Here is a 21,807-nt window from a genome sequence, read left to right as displayed (position 1 = left end):
ATACATGCCGTCAAAATTCATTCATTCATCAAATGCACAGGTGCTTAAAAATAAATGAAACCTACTAGTGCAAATCAAAACAAACTTTGTTTACTATTTTGACAATTATATACAAATAAGGATTAATGTTAAAAATGAGGATTTTTTATAAACCAATTTAGATTTCCAGGTATCCGTTATTCAGTTCAATATAACATCTCTCCAACAGAACATTCATAAACATTTTTACACGAAATATTTTTTCCTTTCGACCGCAACAAAGAAACCGCCGACGCTACATCGTCACGGGCAATTTTCACAAATATTAACTCCACAAAATATGGCTAAAAGGAAAAATATCGTTATAATATGTGTACCATAAGATTAGGGAACATTTTTCACAACAACACTTTCAAACTGAAAGAAGTATCTTTGAAATGGGGACGATTTATAAGCTTTAGGAAATTGAGACATAAATCCGGTGGCTTGGCAAGCGTGTGATAAAAAGTGGACGCTGTGTCAAAGGCGTGTCGTGCTGCGTTTTCTTTTTTTAAATTGCCGAATGAAAATATCATTGTTGATGTTTTTTTTTATGATTACAATATTTATAGCTAAACGTGGTATAAGTACTGGAGTTTCTAGATAAACACTACTGTGTTTATTTCGTGTTGAATTAATAAATGATTATGAACTCATGACTGTACTGATATTTTAGCTATTTTAATAAAAGTCATGAGAGAATAGACGCTAAACTTCAAAATGGGTCAAATGACCACTGTCCATAGCACGCATTCATAGCACCCATCTTTCCATATAAAAAACATAGCTTAGCTGAGTCCGTTTCCACCATTGCTATGCTATGTGTACGATTTGTGGAAACCAAACGCATCCACAGCAAAGTAGCATAGCACATTTCTGGTGGAAAGCACCTTAAAGTGGAGATGCTATAATGTGATTGGCAATTGGCTACAAAAACGTTTCAATACCTATCTATCTATCTGTAGATCAAAGTTCCAAAATGATTTCTAGTAAGCAAATCTGATTATTGAATACACAAATTAACACATCCATTTCCCGTCTATACTACAAGCCAAAGTAAACACATTACACAAAGTTTACATTGGCCAAAATATCCTAATCCGATGACTTTCAAATGCAACAACAGCTTTATCAAATGCCGGTAACGAACCGTACCAAATATATGGACGGACCGGACGGCTGTGTGTGCCAACAGGACTGACAGACAATTAATTATGAGTATATTTGAACCAGTTATTATATTACTGACATTATTCATCTGGATGGATAAGACGCGAATGGTGTTCTGACAGTTGTTTAAGGTGTGTGGTGGAAGAAGTCTTGGTATGGCCTTAATGTAAGAGAGATAATTAGACAATGACAAAATAATATTATTATCAACACCGCATTTTTACACTGCCTCGTTAGTAGAGCATTTACAAGAATGACTGCCGAGCTCTGAAAAGGCTTCGGTTCGATTACTGGGTTGGATAACGTACTATATATATGAGTAGTGGTGATTTCATCACAGTATTTTTTTTTAAATAAACCTGAAAAAAGCATCCAAAATTGCATACAACAACAAAATAAAACGTCCAAAATAATACCAATAAATGGCATAAAAATCCGAAAAGCTTTAGTGAAAAGAAAATAAATTAAAACCTCTACAATCTTCTGGATTCATTCCAAAATATCTTCAGCAAATCTAAAATTATCAGCATTGTCAAGTGCATACTGCACCCAAGGCTTGGCATTCACTGCCAGACGGTTCAGCATTCGGTAATGTACTTGCGACCAATCGTGTCGCAGGAAGATTTACGTATTATGATTTTGACACGTAAATTATGTCTTGATATGAAAATGCTATAATAATAATTGTTGTAGTAATATTAACGTTTTGTTAGTAATAGGTGTATTGGAAACGTGATATGTACATATTCTGATGTCAAAACGGTGAACGAATAGATCGGACGAAAACTGGGCTTATAATTTCTAATTATAAGTTTGAAATCGCCAACTCGCATTGAGCAAGTGTGGTGATTAATGCTCCAACCTTCTCCGTGTGAGAAGGCTGATGATGGGTCATGTGTATGTGTGCATTGTCTTTTGAACAAGACAGTCTTCTTGTATGTAAGAATCCATACGATAATTTATGTATATTACTTAGTAATTACCTTTATTATAACCTTGCTAACACAATATAGCATAGGTATTATCTAAACAGGACTCTTGGGAGTAAATCAATTAGCATACAAAGTACAGGTCAGAAAATACGTTCACTAGGTTTACTCCCTTGAGGACAATGAGAGATAACACAAGTAACGAAGTAAGTATGTAGCACGTATACATACGTACTGGAGTTTCTAGTTGATTAAATGATTCTCAAGCATGGCTTGTGATTTGATTTATGGGCCGAGTTGAACTTCATTGGGGTTTTCGGTAAAAAATTTGTCGACGATATTGTCAAAGTGTAATTCCTTACTGCCTTTAAGTGTATAGAGCATAGTATATTCTATATGTATTAGGTAAGGCCCAGTAGCGTACCTTTTTATATTTTGATGGGGGGAAAGGGGAATCATCAAAAGTCTTTTCCCGCCCATTGGATAAGACTCTTACTGACAAACAGGTACCTACCAAAACTTCCGTGTCCTGTAAGCACCTGGGTTAGGCTGCTATAACAAGTAGCCCATGTTTGGTAGTTCCCGTGGCCTTGGAGCCCCGTATAACTGATACTACTTACCAGGGGCGTAGCTAGCGCCCCTGGTAAATAATATCAGTCAATCAATCAATATACAAATCTTGTTAAAGTACCTATTAAAAACTGTAATGAAATACTACGAGTACATTCAAAATAACACGGAAAGAAAAAATACAAGCAAGGTGACTAAAAATAGATAATTTATCTGTTATACATCTCTTTATACAACAAAAGAGAACATTTAACGTTCACTAAAACCTGCGATTTTAATATGTCATCAAAAAAGACGTCCCATGAATAGCCAGCCTCCCGTTCACCGGCAAAGCGGCCCGTCTGCAAGTGACTGAAGAAGATTTTAATAAAAGATTATTTTAATGCATACATTCAGTCTTATGGAGGAAGGTACGGGCTTAAATAAGTAATGAACATGTCACGTTTTTAAGTTTAATAATACCTAATAAGCATAAACATAGAGTTTTTAAAGTATGAAGGAAATAAAGCATTTTTAAGATACAGTGTGGATATTGAATAAGCCATATTTCTATACATATACCAGCTTCTACTAGCGGCTTCACTAGCGTTTCTGTAAGAAAAAAGTATCCTATCACCTAAGTCAGCTCATACCCTGTCTGTATACCAAATTTCTTTAAAATCCGTATGGTAGTTTCAGCGTGATTGATGAACATACATCCAAATATACAAACTTTTACATTTATAATTTAGTAGTGTGATGTAATAATGGGTCGACGTTATATCGCACACCTAGTAATATTTATATTGGCACATTTACGGTTTTCATAGTTTACCTGACTTGTTTAGTTTTTAGTTTACTGACCAATGAACCATTGTTTTACGTGCGGAAACTACAATAATGATACAATGACACTTACGACCTTTCTCGATGAATATGGAAATAAATATGTACATTAATATGCACTTTTAAACACGTAGACCATATAAAGTCAATTTCGCATTTTTTGCAGATGTGCCAATATATTACTAGGTGGGCGATATGTCCAATAGTTCCATGTTTGTTTTATCATGAAACAACATCATCTGTACGTAGAGTATGGCAGCAGGCGACGAGACTAACTGGGTCAAATGAGAAACCGATAGATGGCAATACTAGTACCGCATTTGCCAGGGCTTGGACGTCTTAACCCATCAAGACGTACATATTACGTTATACATTTATTTATTAAATTCAAGCTTATAAATATAATTTCTACTTATTTAAAAATGTTCTGTAGGGAACTTATAATTATTAAACTAGCTGATCCTGCAAACTTCGTTTTTTAAAACTCAATTTTTAAACCTTCCTTGGATTTCTGCAAATAATTTAAGATTGTTTGCCAAATCGGTCCACTCTGTTCACGAGTTTTAGCAAGACTAACGAACAGCAATTGATTTTTTATATAATTGTATTATTTCAAGACACATTTCAAATGCCACATAGATACATATTCTTATGCTGGGGACACACTAATGAAATATGCCATTTGATTATAGCGATAAATTATGTTTGTACAAACATTTAAAGTTCATAATCGTTCATTTGTTTTCAAAATCAATGGCATATTCCATTAGTGTGGCCCCAGAATTACGTAGGTATTGTAACTAAAAACAATGAAAAACACATCACAAAAAAATTAATCAAATGATAATTCAAGTGTGCTTTCTATACAGAGTTGTACATCATTTTGAATGTAAGTAAAAATAAAATAAATAAGTAAATAGATACACAACAACAAAAAGTCTTTGTTATTAAAATTTAATTTCCTCCGCGAAACGAGCAAGTCATTCAAATGACTAAATGACAGCTCGCAACGCAACTATAAGAATGTTGTTACATTTTTTCAATTTACAGTAAAAATCTTCAAGTTAATTAAAATGGGTATCAAGTTATGGGCGATCGACGTTTATTTGTGGTTTTAATTTTTTTTTTAATCGACTGTGTTGCGTTTTTTATAAACGTTTGCTATTTTAAGACTATTTTATTCATGTATTGCCATATTGAACTCCTAATATCACAGATGGGGCCCAGTAGGGCTGATGCCTGCGGACTACCTAGCGGGTTTACCGGGGCTCCGGTTCGAAAAGCAGGATTAGGAACGGGGTGGTTTTTAGTCAGTAAGAGTCTGACACTCCTATACTCGCTTCGCTCAAGGCGAGAGAAGTCATTGGATGATTTTCTCCGCCAAAAAAAAGTAAGGTATAATATATACTTGTAAGTATAACTCCAGCAAGGCCTTGGGCGAGGCAAGAGGGAGTGTTAGACTCTCACTGACTGTAAACGACCCCGTTCCTACCCCTCCTTTTCGAGCAGGAGGTGGAGCCTCGGCAACCCACAAGGTAGTCCGCAGCTCCGGGTCAGGCATCAGCCCTATTGGGCCCCATCTGTGGTGGTTTGATGAAAATCTTTGAGGCGCAGGCAAACTGAACGCGCACATTGTTAAGCCCAAACTAGTAAGTTAAAATCCTCTTTTTAAACTTTAACAAAATAGTAGTTAAGCGTTTAAAATGCATGACTTTAACACTACTGACAGTAGCTTTATTTAACTTAATTTCACGGCTTATTTACCAGGGTACGCCTCGTTGGCTTTTCAAAATTATACTTTCAGCTTTTGTTGTTAAATACGCTTTTTGAATGGAATTTAAGGCAAACGTTACGGGACAAATGATTGGCCTTGCGATGAAGTACTTAGTAGCTTAGTGTCCCTCTAAATTACGTAAGTAGATGAAATAGTAGATAGATCTATATACTTGTTTTTTTTTATAATTTGAAAAAAAAATACAATCGCGGTCGTTGTTTGCCGGAAGTTTAAGAGCATTGTGGCGACACTTCTGACAAGTGACAGATGACAGAAGTCGCACATAGACTATCGACGAGTAAATCAACGAATGACGTCATAAATATCCTGCATCGCACATATGTAGTTTATATGCGAATTAACACGGATAGAAAATTCCCAATGAACAACAGTAGGGCAGAAAGCCCGCAAGGCTGAACAACTTGCCTGGTCGGAGGATCCTCCTTTTCTTAGGGAACTTTACTCTCTGTTCCCTAAAGCATCTTCTCTTCTCATGCATGAGGGTGCGATTTTGAATCCTACCAATGGTAAAGTACCAATGTGACTTTTTCTGAGTTATATTGTATGTACTTTCTAAGATTATTTGTAACAAAATGACGTTTTAAGTTATGACTTGCTTAAAATGTTGTATTTGTCATTATGAAAAGTAAGAATGTTTTAATTTAATTTTAATGGCAATTAATATAGTTGTTCTGTAACGAAACCATTAATTAAATATTACTTAATTTAAATACTGTAATAATTTTGCAATAATGCATTCCTCATTACAGAAATGGTTCTTCAATACAATACATTAGTAAATAAATGTAGTAAAATTACTTTTAAATGATAGTTTACAACATGAATCTAAAGAAAATTGAAAATGTCGAAAATATAGCAGTTAACATTGAATATTTTTATAACACATATTTTTACGATTTTAAAATGTCAAATCTGTTCACGCCTTTATACTAATATAGGCGTAATATTACCAAGTTCATAAACAATTTTGAATGATCGCTCCCAGAAGTCAGTAGAAAATTAATTCCACTTTTGAACTCACAGAAATATCGTTTTTCCCAGTAGTATTAAAATAAAGCGCGGCGAAAGTTTGCCAGTAATAAATAAATAAAAACTCAAAGTTACTGAACTCCTTAAATGAAATATGGCGCGAACGCGTTCCAACTTTGAGTTTTAAATATTATTTTAACAACTCGTTATGGTGTAGGCACATTACTAAGTTGAGTGCGTTCTGAGTATGTAATGAGTGAGAAGTATGTTAACTTTTTAATTGAGTATTCATACTTCGTGGTTTTTTTTGTGTATTTAGATAAAATATGACATGTAATGGATAATAATCTTTATAAAAATAAAAAATATAATTTATATCGTACCTAAATTATGTTGTTATAGCTGCCTCGCTGGTCGAGTGCTAGCAAGTGCGACAGCCGCAGAAGAGGTCTCGGGTTCGATTCCCGGGTCGGGCAAAATATTACTGGGTTTTTTTCGTTATGTGCACCCCTTCGGGGATAAAAGGCGAGACGATGACAATTGAAAAGGCTATTTAATTGTTTCTTTTATAATATTTCGTTACACAACAACATCTCAGAATAAAGAAATAATCGGTATCCTGGATATTTTATCGTTCATAGTATATTTCCCATCACAAAACTAAGAGCACAAATTGCATTTACAATGAAAAATCTGATATCTTTGATATCAACAAATGCATTTGTCTAAACTAATGACACGGAGAATTGGAGCCAAAACTTTGGCTGACTCCAACTGCATTCGTAATAGAAAAGATATAAATATTGCATGAGGCATTTGTCATTGTATGTCATAACTACACTTGGGAGCAAAGAAACGGAGCCACTAGCATTTTCTTTAAATAAATATTAATTTTGTTTAATTTTACACAGACGTACTTTTTCACAAAGTGTTTCAGTCCCATCGCAGCCTAATAAGTGAATAACGCAGTCAGAGATTAATGAATCAGAGCCATAAAGTTACAAAACGTTCTAATAAAAAAACCTCTGTATAATACAAAAAAAAAAAATGTTTTCCAAAAAAACTACTTTCTTGTTATGGGTAATTAAGTTGCTTTTCGTACAACATACGTTACCAATTAATAAAATACTTGTATCAGAAAATATTGAAAAAATTAAAGAGAAAAACCGCAGGTGCCTCCGTTTCTTTGCTCCCAAGTGTATTTTATGTTTGTAGATTTGCTATAAATATTGTTATGTAATATTGCGTTTGATATTCACTGAAGGGTAGACAGAGGTAAACCTGTACACTCATATTTCTTTAATTCGATTTTTTGTGTATGGGCTTATCGAATCAGATACCAAAATCGAAGCTGAAGATATCGGAAATTAAATACGCTAACTAAATATTTGCTACATTAATCGAATAAGGTAAACTAAACATGTACCTACACAAAATTTCAGATCACTTGGTTGCAGAATATTTATCAAAATTTTGTTGCAAGATTTCACTTCACACACATAGGCACAAGCTTATAAAAAGCGATCCATTTCCACATAACCTCTTCAAACTTCTATTAATAAAATCGGGCGAAAAACTCGCCGAAAATTAATTACGTGCATGCATAATTTATGATCAACAAAACATTACATTACATGTAGGGTCAGAAAAACAAGGGCAGCGCACGGGCCATTAATAAAGGGATTAATGACGATAACCTTTTTTGCTGACGCTCACCTATCTGTGACAGTAACGGGAACATTAATTACTTTTGTAAGGATCGGGCTCGTGTTCACTATAATTACAGTGACGTCACGTCGACTCACTGCTTAGGAGAGTGACTGATGAGTAAGGGATTTTAGGTTCTTGCTATTTCATAAGTGTCTTTTGTGGTTGGAAAATTATGGACGAGATTTTCTGTTATAAAAAGGATATACCGTATGGAGAAACCTCTTATGACTTAATTCAAACTACATACTTGTTTTCATCTTGGCTGATGATATACAAAAAATTAACAAAATAGGCCTAGTAGGTAAACTGAAACGGGCATTATTTTCTTTGAGCTAATTTGATATTTCTTTTCAAATACGACATTTTAACAGCAGCGTCAACCTACAACATTACAGTTCTTGTGTGGTCAAGGAATATGGAGTTGTTCACACAGAATTTAATACTAATGATTAATTTCATTATTTATTTTGTGTGATAAATTTTCCGTTTTCGTTGAAACATTTTGTGATATTATGCTTCGGTGGACGAGTACTACCTGCAATTTAATTTAAATCATATGAGTGATATTTATAATGTATATCAATCTGCTTACAATAACTTAAAATGTATATTTAACTATTCTCAGTAAATATAATACCAATAGAATATATCAGATACAATATCTAAGTCACAACTTAAATCTTCCTTAAATCCTTATTTCAAAGGCATACTACTAAATCACCACACATTTCCGAATTCCCATCTAAAATAGTAGAAGTCAAAATGGAATTTCCTTCTCGAAATAAGAGAAAATACGCTGAACGTATACACGGCAACTTGAATACACGCTCTCCTGTATTAAACACAGGTGTGCTATGGAGGTCAGACTAGTATTTCTACCAACCAATAGGATAAGCCTTGAGTTCCTTATTTCAAATCTGTGTTCTCTATGCACGGGCCTCGAAAAAAACAACCTTCACACTACTAATGAAATAGACAAATCTACACCTTAATGTGTCGCAATAAAGTTCAAGCGATACGCAATGAAAAGTTGGCCAGCATAAAAATCCGCTTAGGAGGTGCGCCAATTCCAATTTTGAAATGGTTTTGGCGGAATGGCAGTGGATTTTGTTTATAGGGTTCCGTTGAGACATCTCTTGGCTCTTAAAGATGTTTATTTTTTCAGGGTTGGTTGGTTAATCATCTGCCGCGAGAGAGAGTGTCAGACTCTTACTGACTAAAAACCACCCCGTTCCTACTCCTGCTTTTCGAGCCGGAGCCCCAGATACCCGTTAGGTAGTCTGCACCTCTGGGTCGGCATCAGCCCTGCTGGGTTTTAGAGGAGTTACGAACTACTTATATGAGGATTTTTATGAAACTTTATGGATCAATAGGTTTTCAACAAACATTATGAATATAATTTTCTCGTAAAATAAATGCCAAAAACATGAATTTTAACACAGAATTTAAAAAAGTTAACACGTAAAAACAGTATTTATTTTATTTTCACATAGCAAACATTCCAACCGCCGAATCAAAATATTGTACAACAAAAATGCGTACATAAAAATATAAGAGCAATGAAAAAAAAGCGAATGAATTTTAAATATCACAACCGCGGCCAGCTGCATGAAATCCGAACAACAAAAACATCATACTATAGATATCGGGCCGAGCTGAAAGAGTTGCAGCTTAACAAAAAATCCTACGGATCCCAACACGGTTGATAAAACTCGCGAGTTTTTTTCACAGAGAGAACTAAAAGTTGTTCCCATTCAACTTCGATAGTGAAATAGAAATCGAAGTATCGCTAGATGGAGCCACTGACGCTCGCTAAGCCGACGTTTGAAATACATGAAATAATTTCTCGTTCTCTCTATAAAATTGTACAGTCGCAGTCGATTCGCGAAATACTTTTAAGACCCTGTTCCCTTGAGATAAGGTTAGAATTATTTCAGCGTATTTATTTTAAAGTACATAATTTAAGGTGTTAGAAGATCATTTGTAAAATGTTTCTAGCGTTCAGCATTTTTCATTTTGTAAGCGCTTTAGCAACATTTGTTTCTTCGTGATAAAAGAGACATTCAGCTGACTACTCAATCTTTGATATTCAATGCATGGTTATTCGATCATAAAATTCTTCAAGACAAGTTCTCACTTGTTAGAGTTATATTAAATTCATACTTTTTACATTTTTATCTTAATCTAGATGATGCCCGCGTGGATTACGGACTTTGTGACTAATCAAAGTAGGCTAAGTTACTCCAACTAAGCCTACTTTAATTAGTCACAAAGTTAATACATTAGCTACCTGCCAATAAAAGTCCTGACAAATCGGTCAACTTATTTTAGAAATTAGCCAAAACAAATAAGCAGTTTTTTTTTACAAATATTCTCTCTAATTTTATTTATCAGTCTTACCTTTTTTTTTGAGGGGGAAAATCATCCAATGACTTCTCCCGCCTTGGGCAAGGTGAGAGGGAGTGTCAGACTCTTACTGACTAAAAACCACCCCGTTCCTTCTCCTGCTTTTCGACCCGGAGCCCCGGTAAACCCGCTAGGTAGTCCGCAGCTGCGATTATCAGTCTTACCTAGACTAGATATTCTGATGTCTAGAAAACAATAAGTCACAAAATCTCGGTGACTATTCTAATATTTCTTTCCTATCACATAAACGTTGAGAAAGGAATCAATTAAAACGATCTTCCCTTAGAACGGCGCCCTTCAAATCGACATTAGTTCAATCACCCGTATAATCTGACAACGCATCACTAACGACAGCGAAGTTCAATCGAGTAGGAAAAGCTAATCGGTTTCCCAAACCCTAATCTATAATGTGAGCTATTTAAAACACTTTTTGAATAAAATTCACGAATTATTTGCAAAGTGTGTCAAGTAAAATGTATCATTTGTAACGATGAAAAATGACCTTAATGGAGGATCAACTTAAATATCTTTTTTTAAGTCTTTCCGCCACACTCAGAGTTATTTAATGGTTACATAACCCAGTCCTTAGCGATTGTTTTCCATACAAACTTGTTACTAAGGAATAGTTTAAGTAATCATTAAATGTCTCTGAGTGCGGTAGTTTGACTACTACCTAATAAAATTTGGTGGAAGCAGTTGATAGGAAATCCTCCGTTAACATCGGTCAATGTTGACCCCGTGGCTTTAAATACTTATATTTTTTTAATACGTTGGTCCACACTATGATTTTCTCCTGTGTCGTAGGTGCTTATACAAACATATAAATTCACATGCACATGACACACAAACCCGAAGCAACAATTTGTGGATCCCACAAAGAATTGGCCCGTGCGGGAACCGAAATCGCTACATCTAGTCGTCTAGCCACCGCGTCAACTGTTCAGTTAAACATTTATTTATTTATTTAGGAACAATTAACAATCATATGTTACATTAGTACAGTAAAAGTAATAAATAACACTTAACAAACATATGATCCACACCATTGTTCGCGGATTAACTATTAAAAATTGAAATTAAAATTCGGTCAGATGTAGGACATGGATGTAAGATTTGTACGATTGTTGTTAATACGTAGATTACACAGTTTCAGTTAGTGACTTAACAACTTGCCTTTTAAATTGCATATTAGAAAGAGCAAATATGTCAATGTCCATGAAATGGGAATTATAAGTATCCACGAGACGCCGAAGAGGTGCACGTAAACATGTTAAAGATTTATTTATATACAATAAAATTGTCATCAATAAAGTGTATTTTTTAGTTCTTCTTTTATCAATTTGAGGTCGAATTGCTTAGCAATATTTTTTCTTCTAAAGCTTTTGAAGCTGTCGTGACTGTGAGAACATTTTGGTATTCCCATTTAGAGATTAGGATTCGATACCAAAAACAATTTTATTTAAACGTACGAGTATATAACATTGTTGGCCAATCACTACTCCACAAAAAGGTCGGCAACATGTTTGTTGGCCACTGCTGACCAAAAGTCTTTTCTCACACGAAGAAGGTTTGAGCATTAATCACCACGCTTGCTCAATGCGGGTTGGCGTTTTCAAACTTCAAGGTTTGATTTCTCTCACAATTTTTTCTTCACCGTAGTGTAGTGTAGTAGTATCTAAATAATCAGTAGTGTCTAAATATTATTAGAAAGTACATATGTAGCTGGGAAAAAGTCACATTAATCACCACGGCCAAACAAGACGTGTCAACGCATCCAACACATTTCACAACCCAACATCCAACGTCCGCGATAACTGCAAGTATAACTCGTACACACGATTGTTAATAAACACCAGTTTGCGCCGGTAGTCGTAGGAGATTTTCGCTCGCGACGGGGGAAAATTTCTCGTAATCCATTATTTTATATGTATTTATAGCGTTGGGATACAACAGCTTTTTGTTACCGATACCGGTCCTGTACCTGTGATCACATATGCCAAGAGGTTTCAGACGTATCATCTACTTGGCCAATGAGACCAGATTACATATTATATGATTAAAAGTATGGAAGTATAGGGTTTGAGAATTTAAAAATATCTGTTTAATTATAAACTGTTTATTAACTAAAATATAAAAAAAATGTAGCACAATGATTACAATTATATTTACAAACTAAGTAACTTATATTACAATACAAATTCCTTATATAGAATTAGCGCGCGGAGGTTCGTAATAGGGCAGCGGTCCAGGATCGTAATGGGACATTACGCATGCATGTTCCGATGGAGTTGGGTCGTAGTACTCCATCATTGGTCCATAGCAAAAAGGCAGTGGTGTCACCTCACACTCCGCGAACGCCGCTCCGTACTCGCAACCTCCATAACAGTACGGGAGTGGTTCCTCTCCAAATTGCGCCAGCGTCGCTCCATACTCGTTCCATCCATAATTACTATATGATAGTGACGCCTCTTCATATAGTTCGAGCGCCGGCGCCACTTCGTTCTGGTCAACTTCTTCATCCAACACGATTGAATTGGGGAGCTCATTAAAGAAAATTTGGTGTTTGTTCCACCATTCGTATACCTGTCGATAAAAAAATAATTATAATTATTCTGTGATAATAATAAAATGAGGGTGATAAAGTATACTTACTGAAACAAAATATTAAAAATATAAATTAGAAAAATGGTATATATGAGTAAATAATACTTACAAAGTCGTAGCGACTGGCTGAAGGTTTGTGGGAACTTTCACACAAGCACAAAGAATCCATTTTAATAATCTCACAATCAATGATTTAAATAAAAAAGATGAAATTTAATAATCGATGAACGACGTCAAAGCAGGATAACTTAAGGTTTTGTAAATATTTTAGTTGATGTCTACACTTCAGAGCTCAACACAAGAATGCATCAACTATTGCACCTCGCTTGGCTTTTATACGTTGCCCCCACTACAAATGCGCGTGTTATTATTTTTCGTTACCATGGGATTATTTTATTTACCATTGGTTCTGTTTTGCTATAGTGTAGTTCTGTAGAACCTGTTTTGCTTTCTGCTTCTTACACTCGAAACAACGCCACTTTGGTGCAATACCAAACGCCGATTTTGTATGGTAAAGTCCATGGCATTTGCTACATTTGGTGCCATTCTGTAACCATAATATGAAATGCTCAAAGCCTTAGCATTAAATACAGTGCAATTATTTTTGAAAAATTGATGTTGTTGGATACGATTAATAGATGGCGTTAGTAGTAAGAAATTCTACATGGAGTGTTCCACCACGTATTTATACTAAAGTGGGTAGTTGTAATCGTCGGATATTTTCTTAGCTTAGCTCGTTAAGTTAGTCGGTAGCTCGCGGTGTGAACCGAAGTATGTAAAGAGGTGAAACGATGTTCGCCCGCCTAGCCCACCCGTCTGCTTGCTGGTGTTGTGGCCTGCGCTTTAGGGGTTATCTTACGGGTGTTCATGATATTCTATAAAGATAATAACTATAAAGTATTCTTATCAAACAAAACGTCACACATCAACAGCCTATGAGCTGGCCATTGCTGACCTAAGGCCTCTTCTCACAAGGAGAAGGTTAACCACCTCGCTTACTTAATGGCGTTTAAATCTGTGGGCCACCACCACATCTAAACAACACGTGCTAGAACACGTGCAAAAAAACTTTAAATCAATAAAAAGTTTGTTTCTATTCATAGGGTTGACGGATAGCATTGTTAGCACAAATTACCACATGACGTTTGTATTGCAAATAATACCACGAGCATACAAAATATTACTAAAGGATCAAATCCATCCACAAGATCGCGATTACCCGACAAATACTAAGGCGTTTACTCTAAATAACGTTAAAGGAGACATGCGACAAATTTATCGCATCCGAAGGCTTTCGAACAAAAGCCTATACATATAATGATATTGATTACTTTATTCAAATATGTAGATACCTACTTGAAGAATTGAGCCTACCTTATTTTCAATATCTTTGATAATAAGAAGTTACAAATACTGGTGAATATTTTATTTATGATACTATATTTACCCTCTAAAACTGGACTTCTCTAATTTTTAACTTAATAATAGGAATAAAATAATAATTTAAACATGTTGTTTACTTTTACTAAAATCAAGTAGGGGTTACTAAATCCAAAACCCACGATACTAAATTTGTATTTCTTCAAGCGTTGTAGGAACTGGATGTTGAATATAATTTTGGTGATAGAAAGAAAAAATGGTTTAGTGACATTTCCTGCTACATCGGTGGGGGAAGAGAAAATCCACAGATTTTTAAAATTGTTACTAAAACCAATACACTAGACTTAGTAAATGCCAATCTGAATTTGTACTCACATTTTGGAGTCATATATCGTATCTATGTCCAAAAGATCAGGGTCCCATATGCATAAAGTTTGTGTTTTAATAGCCGATTCTGTTGAAAAGGGTTCGAGGAAATTTTTCGCTTGATAGCCTTTCAAGTTTGGTATAAGTTATGGAAGTTGGACATTTGGAATTTAAAAAGGTTTTGTAAAAAAAGTTCATTGATTTAGTTTCGAAAATGTCTCTGTCGGTATTAAGTTGGGTCTTAGGGAGTGTGTTATTTATTTGTGTTATTTTACTGCTGTAGAATTTGCTATTCATTTACAATTATTGAAATTTCTATCAGCTTTTTAATTCATACTTGTTTACAGTCAGATAATTTGGTTCAAGTACCATCAGAATTAGTATAATTTTAATTAAATTTTTCGAATATCAATGTCAGTCAATGCATGTATGTTCTTTTTACTCACTTTTTCGATTAGCATCCTGACATGACATTTGACATGGAGTTTCTTGCTCGTTCTTCTTGACGTTTCAAAAGTGACGTTTTTAGAATAAATTAAATAAAAATAAATGATTTGAATTTGACTTTGATTTTGACGTAACCATATATTAAAACCAAGACAAAAAGGACATCGTTTACTCATTTTGGAAGTATATAGTATAAATAGGCTCATTAGTTTTTTCTACTACGCTCTAAGAAAACCTTTAAGCCATCCCCCAATACAACATATGGGATCGTGAGGGTAACTCGTCTTCATGACTTTCTAACATGGTCTTAGATTTTCACGTACAGTTGACCATCACAGACGGTACTGATATGCCGGAGATCCTCGTTTATATAAGCTTTTTGTGACATAAACTCGGAAGGGCTAATTTTGCACGTTTTATGTTAAAAATGTTAAAATTTCTTGACAAGAAAACATGTCAGCGACAAGGCTGTTGACCATAAGACTCTTGTAATTACTTCCTAATGAGCCGTTAGGAAGCAACCTGATGTTATAAAGTATAGGAAATTGTAAACGTAATTAAATGCGACTCACGATATTTTTTAGCTTTTCTAATATTTCAATTTTATAATAACCTTGGAAATGTATTTTCATATAGAATCGAGGTGATACTACTACTGTTTATGTATCTCTATGCTAAATATAAGCATAACAAATAAATATCAACACGTACATTTTATTCTTGTAAAGAAAATAACACGTCATTATAATAAAATATTGTACAGAAATAATAAAATCACACGCTAAAAAACACATGACTACATTTTCACTTAATATTTACAAGTAAATAAATAATATTTGAGGACTAAAATTAACCAAATTGAAAGAATTGGTACCGTATAGATACTGTTTTATAATAATTCAATTTATAAGTTAGAATTTTCTTTTCCTTTTCTTTATAATTTGTTTTTTAATTAGGTTAATATCTTATTAGTATGTATTAATATCTTAGTTTAACAATAAATATTTAGATGTTGTTTCCAAAATAAAGGATCTTTTTCAATGCGTGATAAATTTTCTCCTAGTTTAACGGACCGAAAATTTTGACATATCACTTTCATATTAGGTAATGTATCAAAATGACAGTTAAAGTAATTAAAATTGCAACAATCAATTTGTAAAACAGTTTCTAGATGTAATAACGTAATAAATAATAATGGTGAACAAAATGTTCCTAGCAACGAAAAATAATAACACGCGCATTTGTGTGGTGGGGGTAACGTATAAAAGCAAAACAAGGTGCAATAGAGACTCATTCTTGTGTTGAGCTCTGGAGAGTAAACGTCGTACCGTCGATTATACTATTCCATCTTTTCTCTTTAAATTGCTGACTTATATTAACGAAATGGAATCTACGTGCAATTGTGAAAATTCATATAACTCAAGCCGTTATGAGTTTGTAAGTATTTACTTATTTATTTAAGATTTTTTTGTTGTTACTGTAATTTAAAAGTTTTCTATGAATTTTCAGCAACAGAATATTTTGTCGCTATTAATGATTTATTTTTAATGTGATTTTGAACATATTCTCACATAATTGTATATTTTTTGGTTACAGGTGTATGATTGGTGGTGCAAACACCAAATGTTCTTTAAAGAACAGGAAAATTCAGTCGCCGACTTGTGTGTCAATGACACACCAGAAGAAGAAGTAGTTGGCCAGAACGAGGCAATGCTCGATCTATATCACGAGGAGGCATTGCTATATTGGTGCGGAGGTAGTGAGTACGGAGCGGCGTTTGAAGAGACCCCACTACCATATTACTATGGAGTTGACCAGTACGACGCGGTAATTGATCCGTACGGAGCGACACCACTGCCTTGTTGTTGTGTACCAATGGAGGAGTACCATAAACAAACTCTGCTGGACCATGACTGCGTGGCGTCGCAGTACGATCCTGCACCGCCGCCCTACTATGAACCACCGCGGGCGTACTCAATATGATGAGTCGGGTGACTTGAAACAAAAGTTAATTTTATAGTTTAGTTTGTATGTAATGATATTATATTTTAGTAAATAAATTGTTAACAAATACTTAACAATGTATTTTTTACTATTCCTAAACCCTATATATATACGGTATCCTTAAACATACATATTCCTAATGTTCAAAGCGAAAATTAAACCTCGTGATTAACACAAACAGACGACTGGAGACAATTTCATGAAATGGCTAACCCAATTGTTGTTGCCAAATATGCTCAAAAACTGCCTAGTCGTAATTAATAACGTAGTTAGCCTGCCTAGTCGTAATTAGTAACGTAGTTTCAGAAAATTCATAGGAAACTTTTAAATTACAGTAACAAAAAAAAAAAATCATAAATACGTAAATAAAACTTACAAATTCATATCGACTTGAAGGTTTCGAACTTTCACAAAAGCAAGAAGATTCCATTGCTGTTGCTGTTCCACAATCGCGGCGCTCAGACAGTCCTGGAATTCACGAACAGACACGCCTTTGCCCTTGCACAATTATTAAGAAAGGTATTTAAGAAATACTATACTCACGGTGGGAGCACGATCACATTCCCCAAGCTTTGCACCCAGCCGTCACTCAATATACCAGCAAAGTATTGACATCTGGATGACAAAATACATTTATGTGCCTTGAACCGTTTTCCTGACACTTCCACGATTACATCGGGAGAGATTTCCTCGAGAAACATTCTAAGTCTTGACCAAGACGCGAAGTACAGTTTTTTATTAAATTTGATGTCTGACTGTCTGTAGTACTGTTCCCAAGCAAAAGTCGCTATTGACGCATCTGGGCAACAACCATCACTTTATTCCTGTCTTCCTCCGTCCACTCGCATTATCATCCTCCAGCTGCCGCTGGAGGTGATGCTCTAATTCTATTTGTGACTCGTTGTTAGTCGATATCGGTTCTGCCGGCCCCGGCTTATTGTTCGTGTGAGTGTCCAATCAAGCATCTCTTACGGCCTTTCAGCTGATATTTTTTTTATCACTCACTTGCTTGGACAGTCAAAGATTACCGAAGGGGAAGGGTTACCGATGAACCTTTTGGCTCGCTTTTCAAACGAACCAAATAAAATTAAAACCAAATACACAAACGTGAATGTTAAAGTTATTAACTAAAACCCTGTTTCTATATGTCTGATCAAGTCTCAGCTGATAAATCTCTTGACAGGTGCCAAGATGTGTGTGTTTGGTTTTAATTTTATTTGGTTCGTTTGAAAAGCGAGCCAAAAGGTTCATCGGTAACCTGGTAATCTTTGACTGTCCAAGCAAGTGAGTGATAAAAAAAATACATCAGCTGAAAGGCCGTAAGAGATGCTTGATGCCGGACACTCACACGAACAATAAGCCGGGGCCGGCAGAACCGATATCGACTAACAACGAGTCACAAATAGAATTAGAGCATCACCTCCAGCGGCAGCTGGAGGATGATATTGCGAGTGGACGGAGGAAGACAGGAATAAAGTGATGGTTGTTGCCCAGATGCGTCAATAGCGACTTTTGCTTGGGAACAGTACTACAGACAGTCAGACATCAAATTTAAAAGAAAACTGTACTTCGCGTCTTCGGTCAAGACTTACTTAGTGTGTAGTGTCAGGAAAACGGTTCAAGGCACATAAATGTATTTTGTCATCCAGATGTCAATACTTTGCTGGTATATTGAGTGGCGGCTGGGTGCAAAGCTTGGGGAATGTGATCGTGCTCCCACCGTGAGTATAGTATTTCTTAAATACTTTTCTTAATAATTATGCAAGGGCAAAGGCGTATCTGGAATCTGTAGGCACCGTACCCGAATCTTTACCTACTTATAGCACAGGATTATCGGATTTGGTTTCAAAGTAATGATTTTGCTAATAATAAGAATTTGTACATTTTTACCTTCTGTAGTCTAGATTAACGCCGAGCATCGGGCGGCGGTCAAATAACCCGACACCTTCACACTCCGTGAGGGACTAAGTCACCTCAAAAAGACAAAAATTTTGTTCAAAGTGACCTCCCCTATGACGAATACTTACATGCCCGAACACGCTTCATTATCTCTATGACGGTCACTCTTAGAATGAATATGCGTCTTATTTAGTCACTATGTTCAATATGTTTTGAAGAAGATTATTGATTATGCATAGGGTATTCCCTCTGCATAAACAAGGGATTTCATGTAAAAGTCAACCAGCGTTAGATTCTGAACACGTAGTTGGACCATACAAACTACATGGCATGCACAATGCGAAGCAGAGAACATGAATTGGAATAGAAAATATAGTCCTGGAGAGAACTGGAGAATTAAGACCAGTATGCCTTCCGAGATTGAGAAGGACCCCGCCCTCCACAAATACTGGCATAAGAGGCACTCTCTCTTCCACAGGTGGTTGTTTATTTCTGTATTATTTGTCCTCCAGTGTAAGAAGTGTTTAAAAAAGGTATTTAAATGAAACCAACGTTATGTTTGCTTGGCAACAGGTTCGACGAGGGCATCAAGTTGGACCGCGAGAGCTGGTTCAGCGTCACACCAGAGGTAGTGGCGCGGCACATAGCCGAGAAATACCAGTATGACGTAGTCTTGGACGCGTTCTGCGGTGCAGGCGGGAACACCATACAGTTCGCCCGGACCTGCAACAGAGGTAAGTGACACCTTTCTTCGATACCTACTGTCTCCATTAGTTGAATGCTCTTTAAGTGTTATTTCTTGTGTTTGTGTTGTTAACTAATGTCTGATTATGTTCAACAGTTGTCGCGATTGACATAGACGCCAACAAAATTGCGATGACGAAACACAACGCTACGATATACGGCGTACACGAGAAGATTGAATTCATTACCGGCGACTTCTTCGAGTTGGCACCTCGTCTCAAAGCGGACATGGTCTTCCTCAGCCCGCCATGGGGAGGCCTGTCATATTCCAAGGTAAGTTGACTTTAAAGTTTTATTGTGGCATCATGTGTCCATTGCCATTATTATTGTTGCTACGAGTACTTATTTACGAAACATCGCAGGAGATGATACTTAGATAAATGATATCGTTTGAAGTGTATTTATTGAATTAATTTTCATTTCATTAACATGTGTGTTGTCCACAGGCGAAGGAGTACGACGTTGAGTCGATGCTGAGGCCGAGACCGGCGTCAGAGCTGATGCAAGTGGCGCGTACGATATCACCCAATGTGGAATTATTCCTCCCTAGGAATACCAGGCACGACCAAGTAAGACATCGCCCCACATTCTGCTCATAATATATTGTGTTCTGATTCATTCTCCTATTGCTTCAATGTTTGTAAAAGTTTGTTACGATGGTTTATTCTTTTGTTGGGGCGTATCATTTTATAATGTGTTTGTTTATTTTACAGATTGTGTCTTTGGCGCGTAAGCAGGGGTGGAGATCGAAAAAAATTACATAGGGAGAGGCCTCGTGGGCATAACGGCATACTATTTCTGAAATCTGGTTTTAGAAGTAGTATGTCCTTAACAGTTCACGCCTGGACTTTGGGCCTCCTCCACACAAGAGGAGTTTTCCTTAATGTCCTCGCTTGGCAGGCGGGTTAGAGATCTATCTCAAGATCTGGTTCATCAGAGAGCGCTGCCCTTAGTCGAGTCTCGCGACACCCGCGGGAAGAGTGACTAATGTATTGTTGTAAATACTCAACGAATGAATTATTCTAAATCTGTGATATATTTTTATATTAATTTATAAATAAATGGAACGATTTACTAAATTATTTTGGTTTTTCAATTTCCATAAAAACCTTTATTGTTTTCGGAGTTATGTAGTCTCGATGGTTTACCGATAGTCCTCACAACTGATTACAAATCACGCGTCGCTGCTGCCGGGGTAAATAGCACGCGTCAATTACGGTGAAGTTACCCTAAAGTTCGAAAGCAATTTATAATTCCACAGTGTTATGTCATATGGTATTCTCCTGTGGGTCCATAATTACAATATGATAGTGACGCCTCTTCATAAAGTTCGAGAGCCGGTGCCGCTCCGTTCTGGTCAACTTCTTCATCTTGTTCTTTATTTATACATGAATTCGAGACTGAATTGGGGAGCTCTTTAAAGAAAATTTGAAGTTTGCTCCACTAGTTGAACACCGGTGGATAAAAACGTAGCCGTAAATAAATTCTCAAATATGGATCTGAAAATGCAGTAAAATGGTTCCAGTAAAGAAAGATACGACAAGTTTGCTTTGCGTTCGTCTTGGCGGAGGCAGTACCCCACCCCCATATTCACTCAATGATATACAATCAATAAATTCTTTTTTTGAACTAAACTGATAATTATTTATTTGAAATCACCCATTAACTTTGACTAAACGTGGTGTTTAACTTCCATCCTTAGCAGCGTGAGAAATCTTGTTAATTATTTTGTCCCACTGCTTTACAAAGGGCAAATTAAAGAATTCAATAAAACTACTTTCTTTGTTTTTTAAATCTTTGTGTAACATAGTAAGAGCTACAATAATACACATACAATAAATAAAGTCTTCTTGATAAGAAGAAATGGGCGTGTGATTTTTTCACCCGATATTTCTTTATTGTGTCGAGTTAATTCTTTATCTTAATCATTACTTTAACAATGAACGTGTTATTTTAGGCATAATATTCCTA

General features: G+C 35.7%; 2 protein-coding genes across 2 annotated transcripts; one reads left to right on the top strand and one right to left on the bottom strand.

Moving 5' to 3' along the window:
* Window positions 1-12,492: 12,492 nt before the first annotated feature.
* LOC118269046 (uncharacterized) lies at window positions 12,493-13,682 on the bottom strand. The gene is made up of 2 exons (XM_035583923.2): window positions 13,106-13,682; window positions 12,493-12,975 (listed from the first exon to the last, which is right to left on the bottom strand). Exons 1-2 carry the CDS (start codon window positions 13,163-13,165, stop codon window positions 12,595-12,597), a joined length of 441 nt encoding a protein of 146 aa, XP_035439816.2. The 5' UTR covers window positions 13,166-13,682; the 3' UTR covers window positions 12,493-12,594.
* Window positions 13,683-19,425: 5,743 nt separating this feature from the next.
* On the top strand, window positions 19,426-20,918 carry LOC126912380 (trimethylguanosine synthase-like). Its single transcript, XM_050704219.1, has 2 exons — window positions 19,426-19,826; window positions 19,934-20,918. The coding sequence occupies exons 1-2, from the start codon at window positions 19,634-19,636 to the stop codon at window positions 20,116-20,118; spliced, it is 378 nt and encodes a 125-aa protein (XP_050560176.1). The 5' UTR covers window positions 19,426-19,633; the 3' UTR covers window positions 20,119-20,918.
* Window positions 20,919-21,807: the final 889 nt, after the last annotated feature.

Source organism: Spodoptera frugiperda, chromosome 2 (genome assembly GCF_023101765.2).
Source record: "Spodoptera frugiperda isolate SF20-4 chromosome 2, AGI-APGP_CSIRO_Sfru_2.0, whole genome shotgun sequence".
Lineage (NCBI taxonomy): Eukaryota > Metazoa > Arthropoda > Insecta > Lepidoptera > Noctuidae > Spodoptera > Spodoptera frugiperda.
This window is presented reverse-complemented; position numbering and strand designations above follow the sequence as displayed.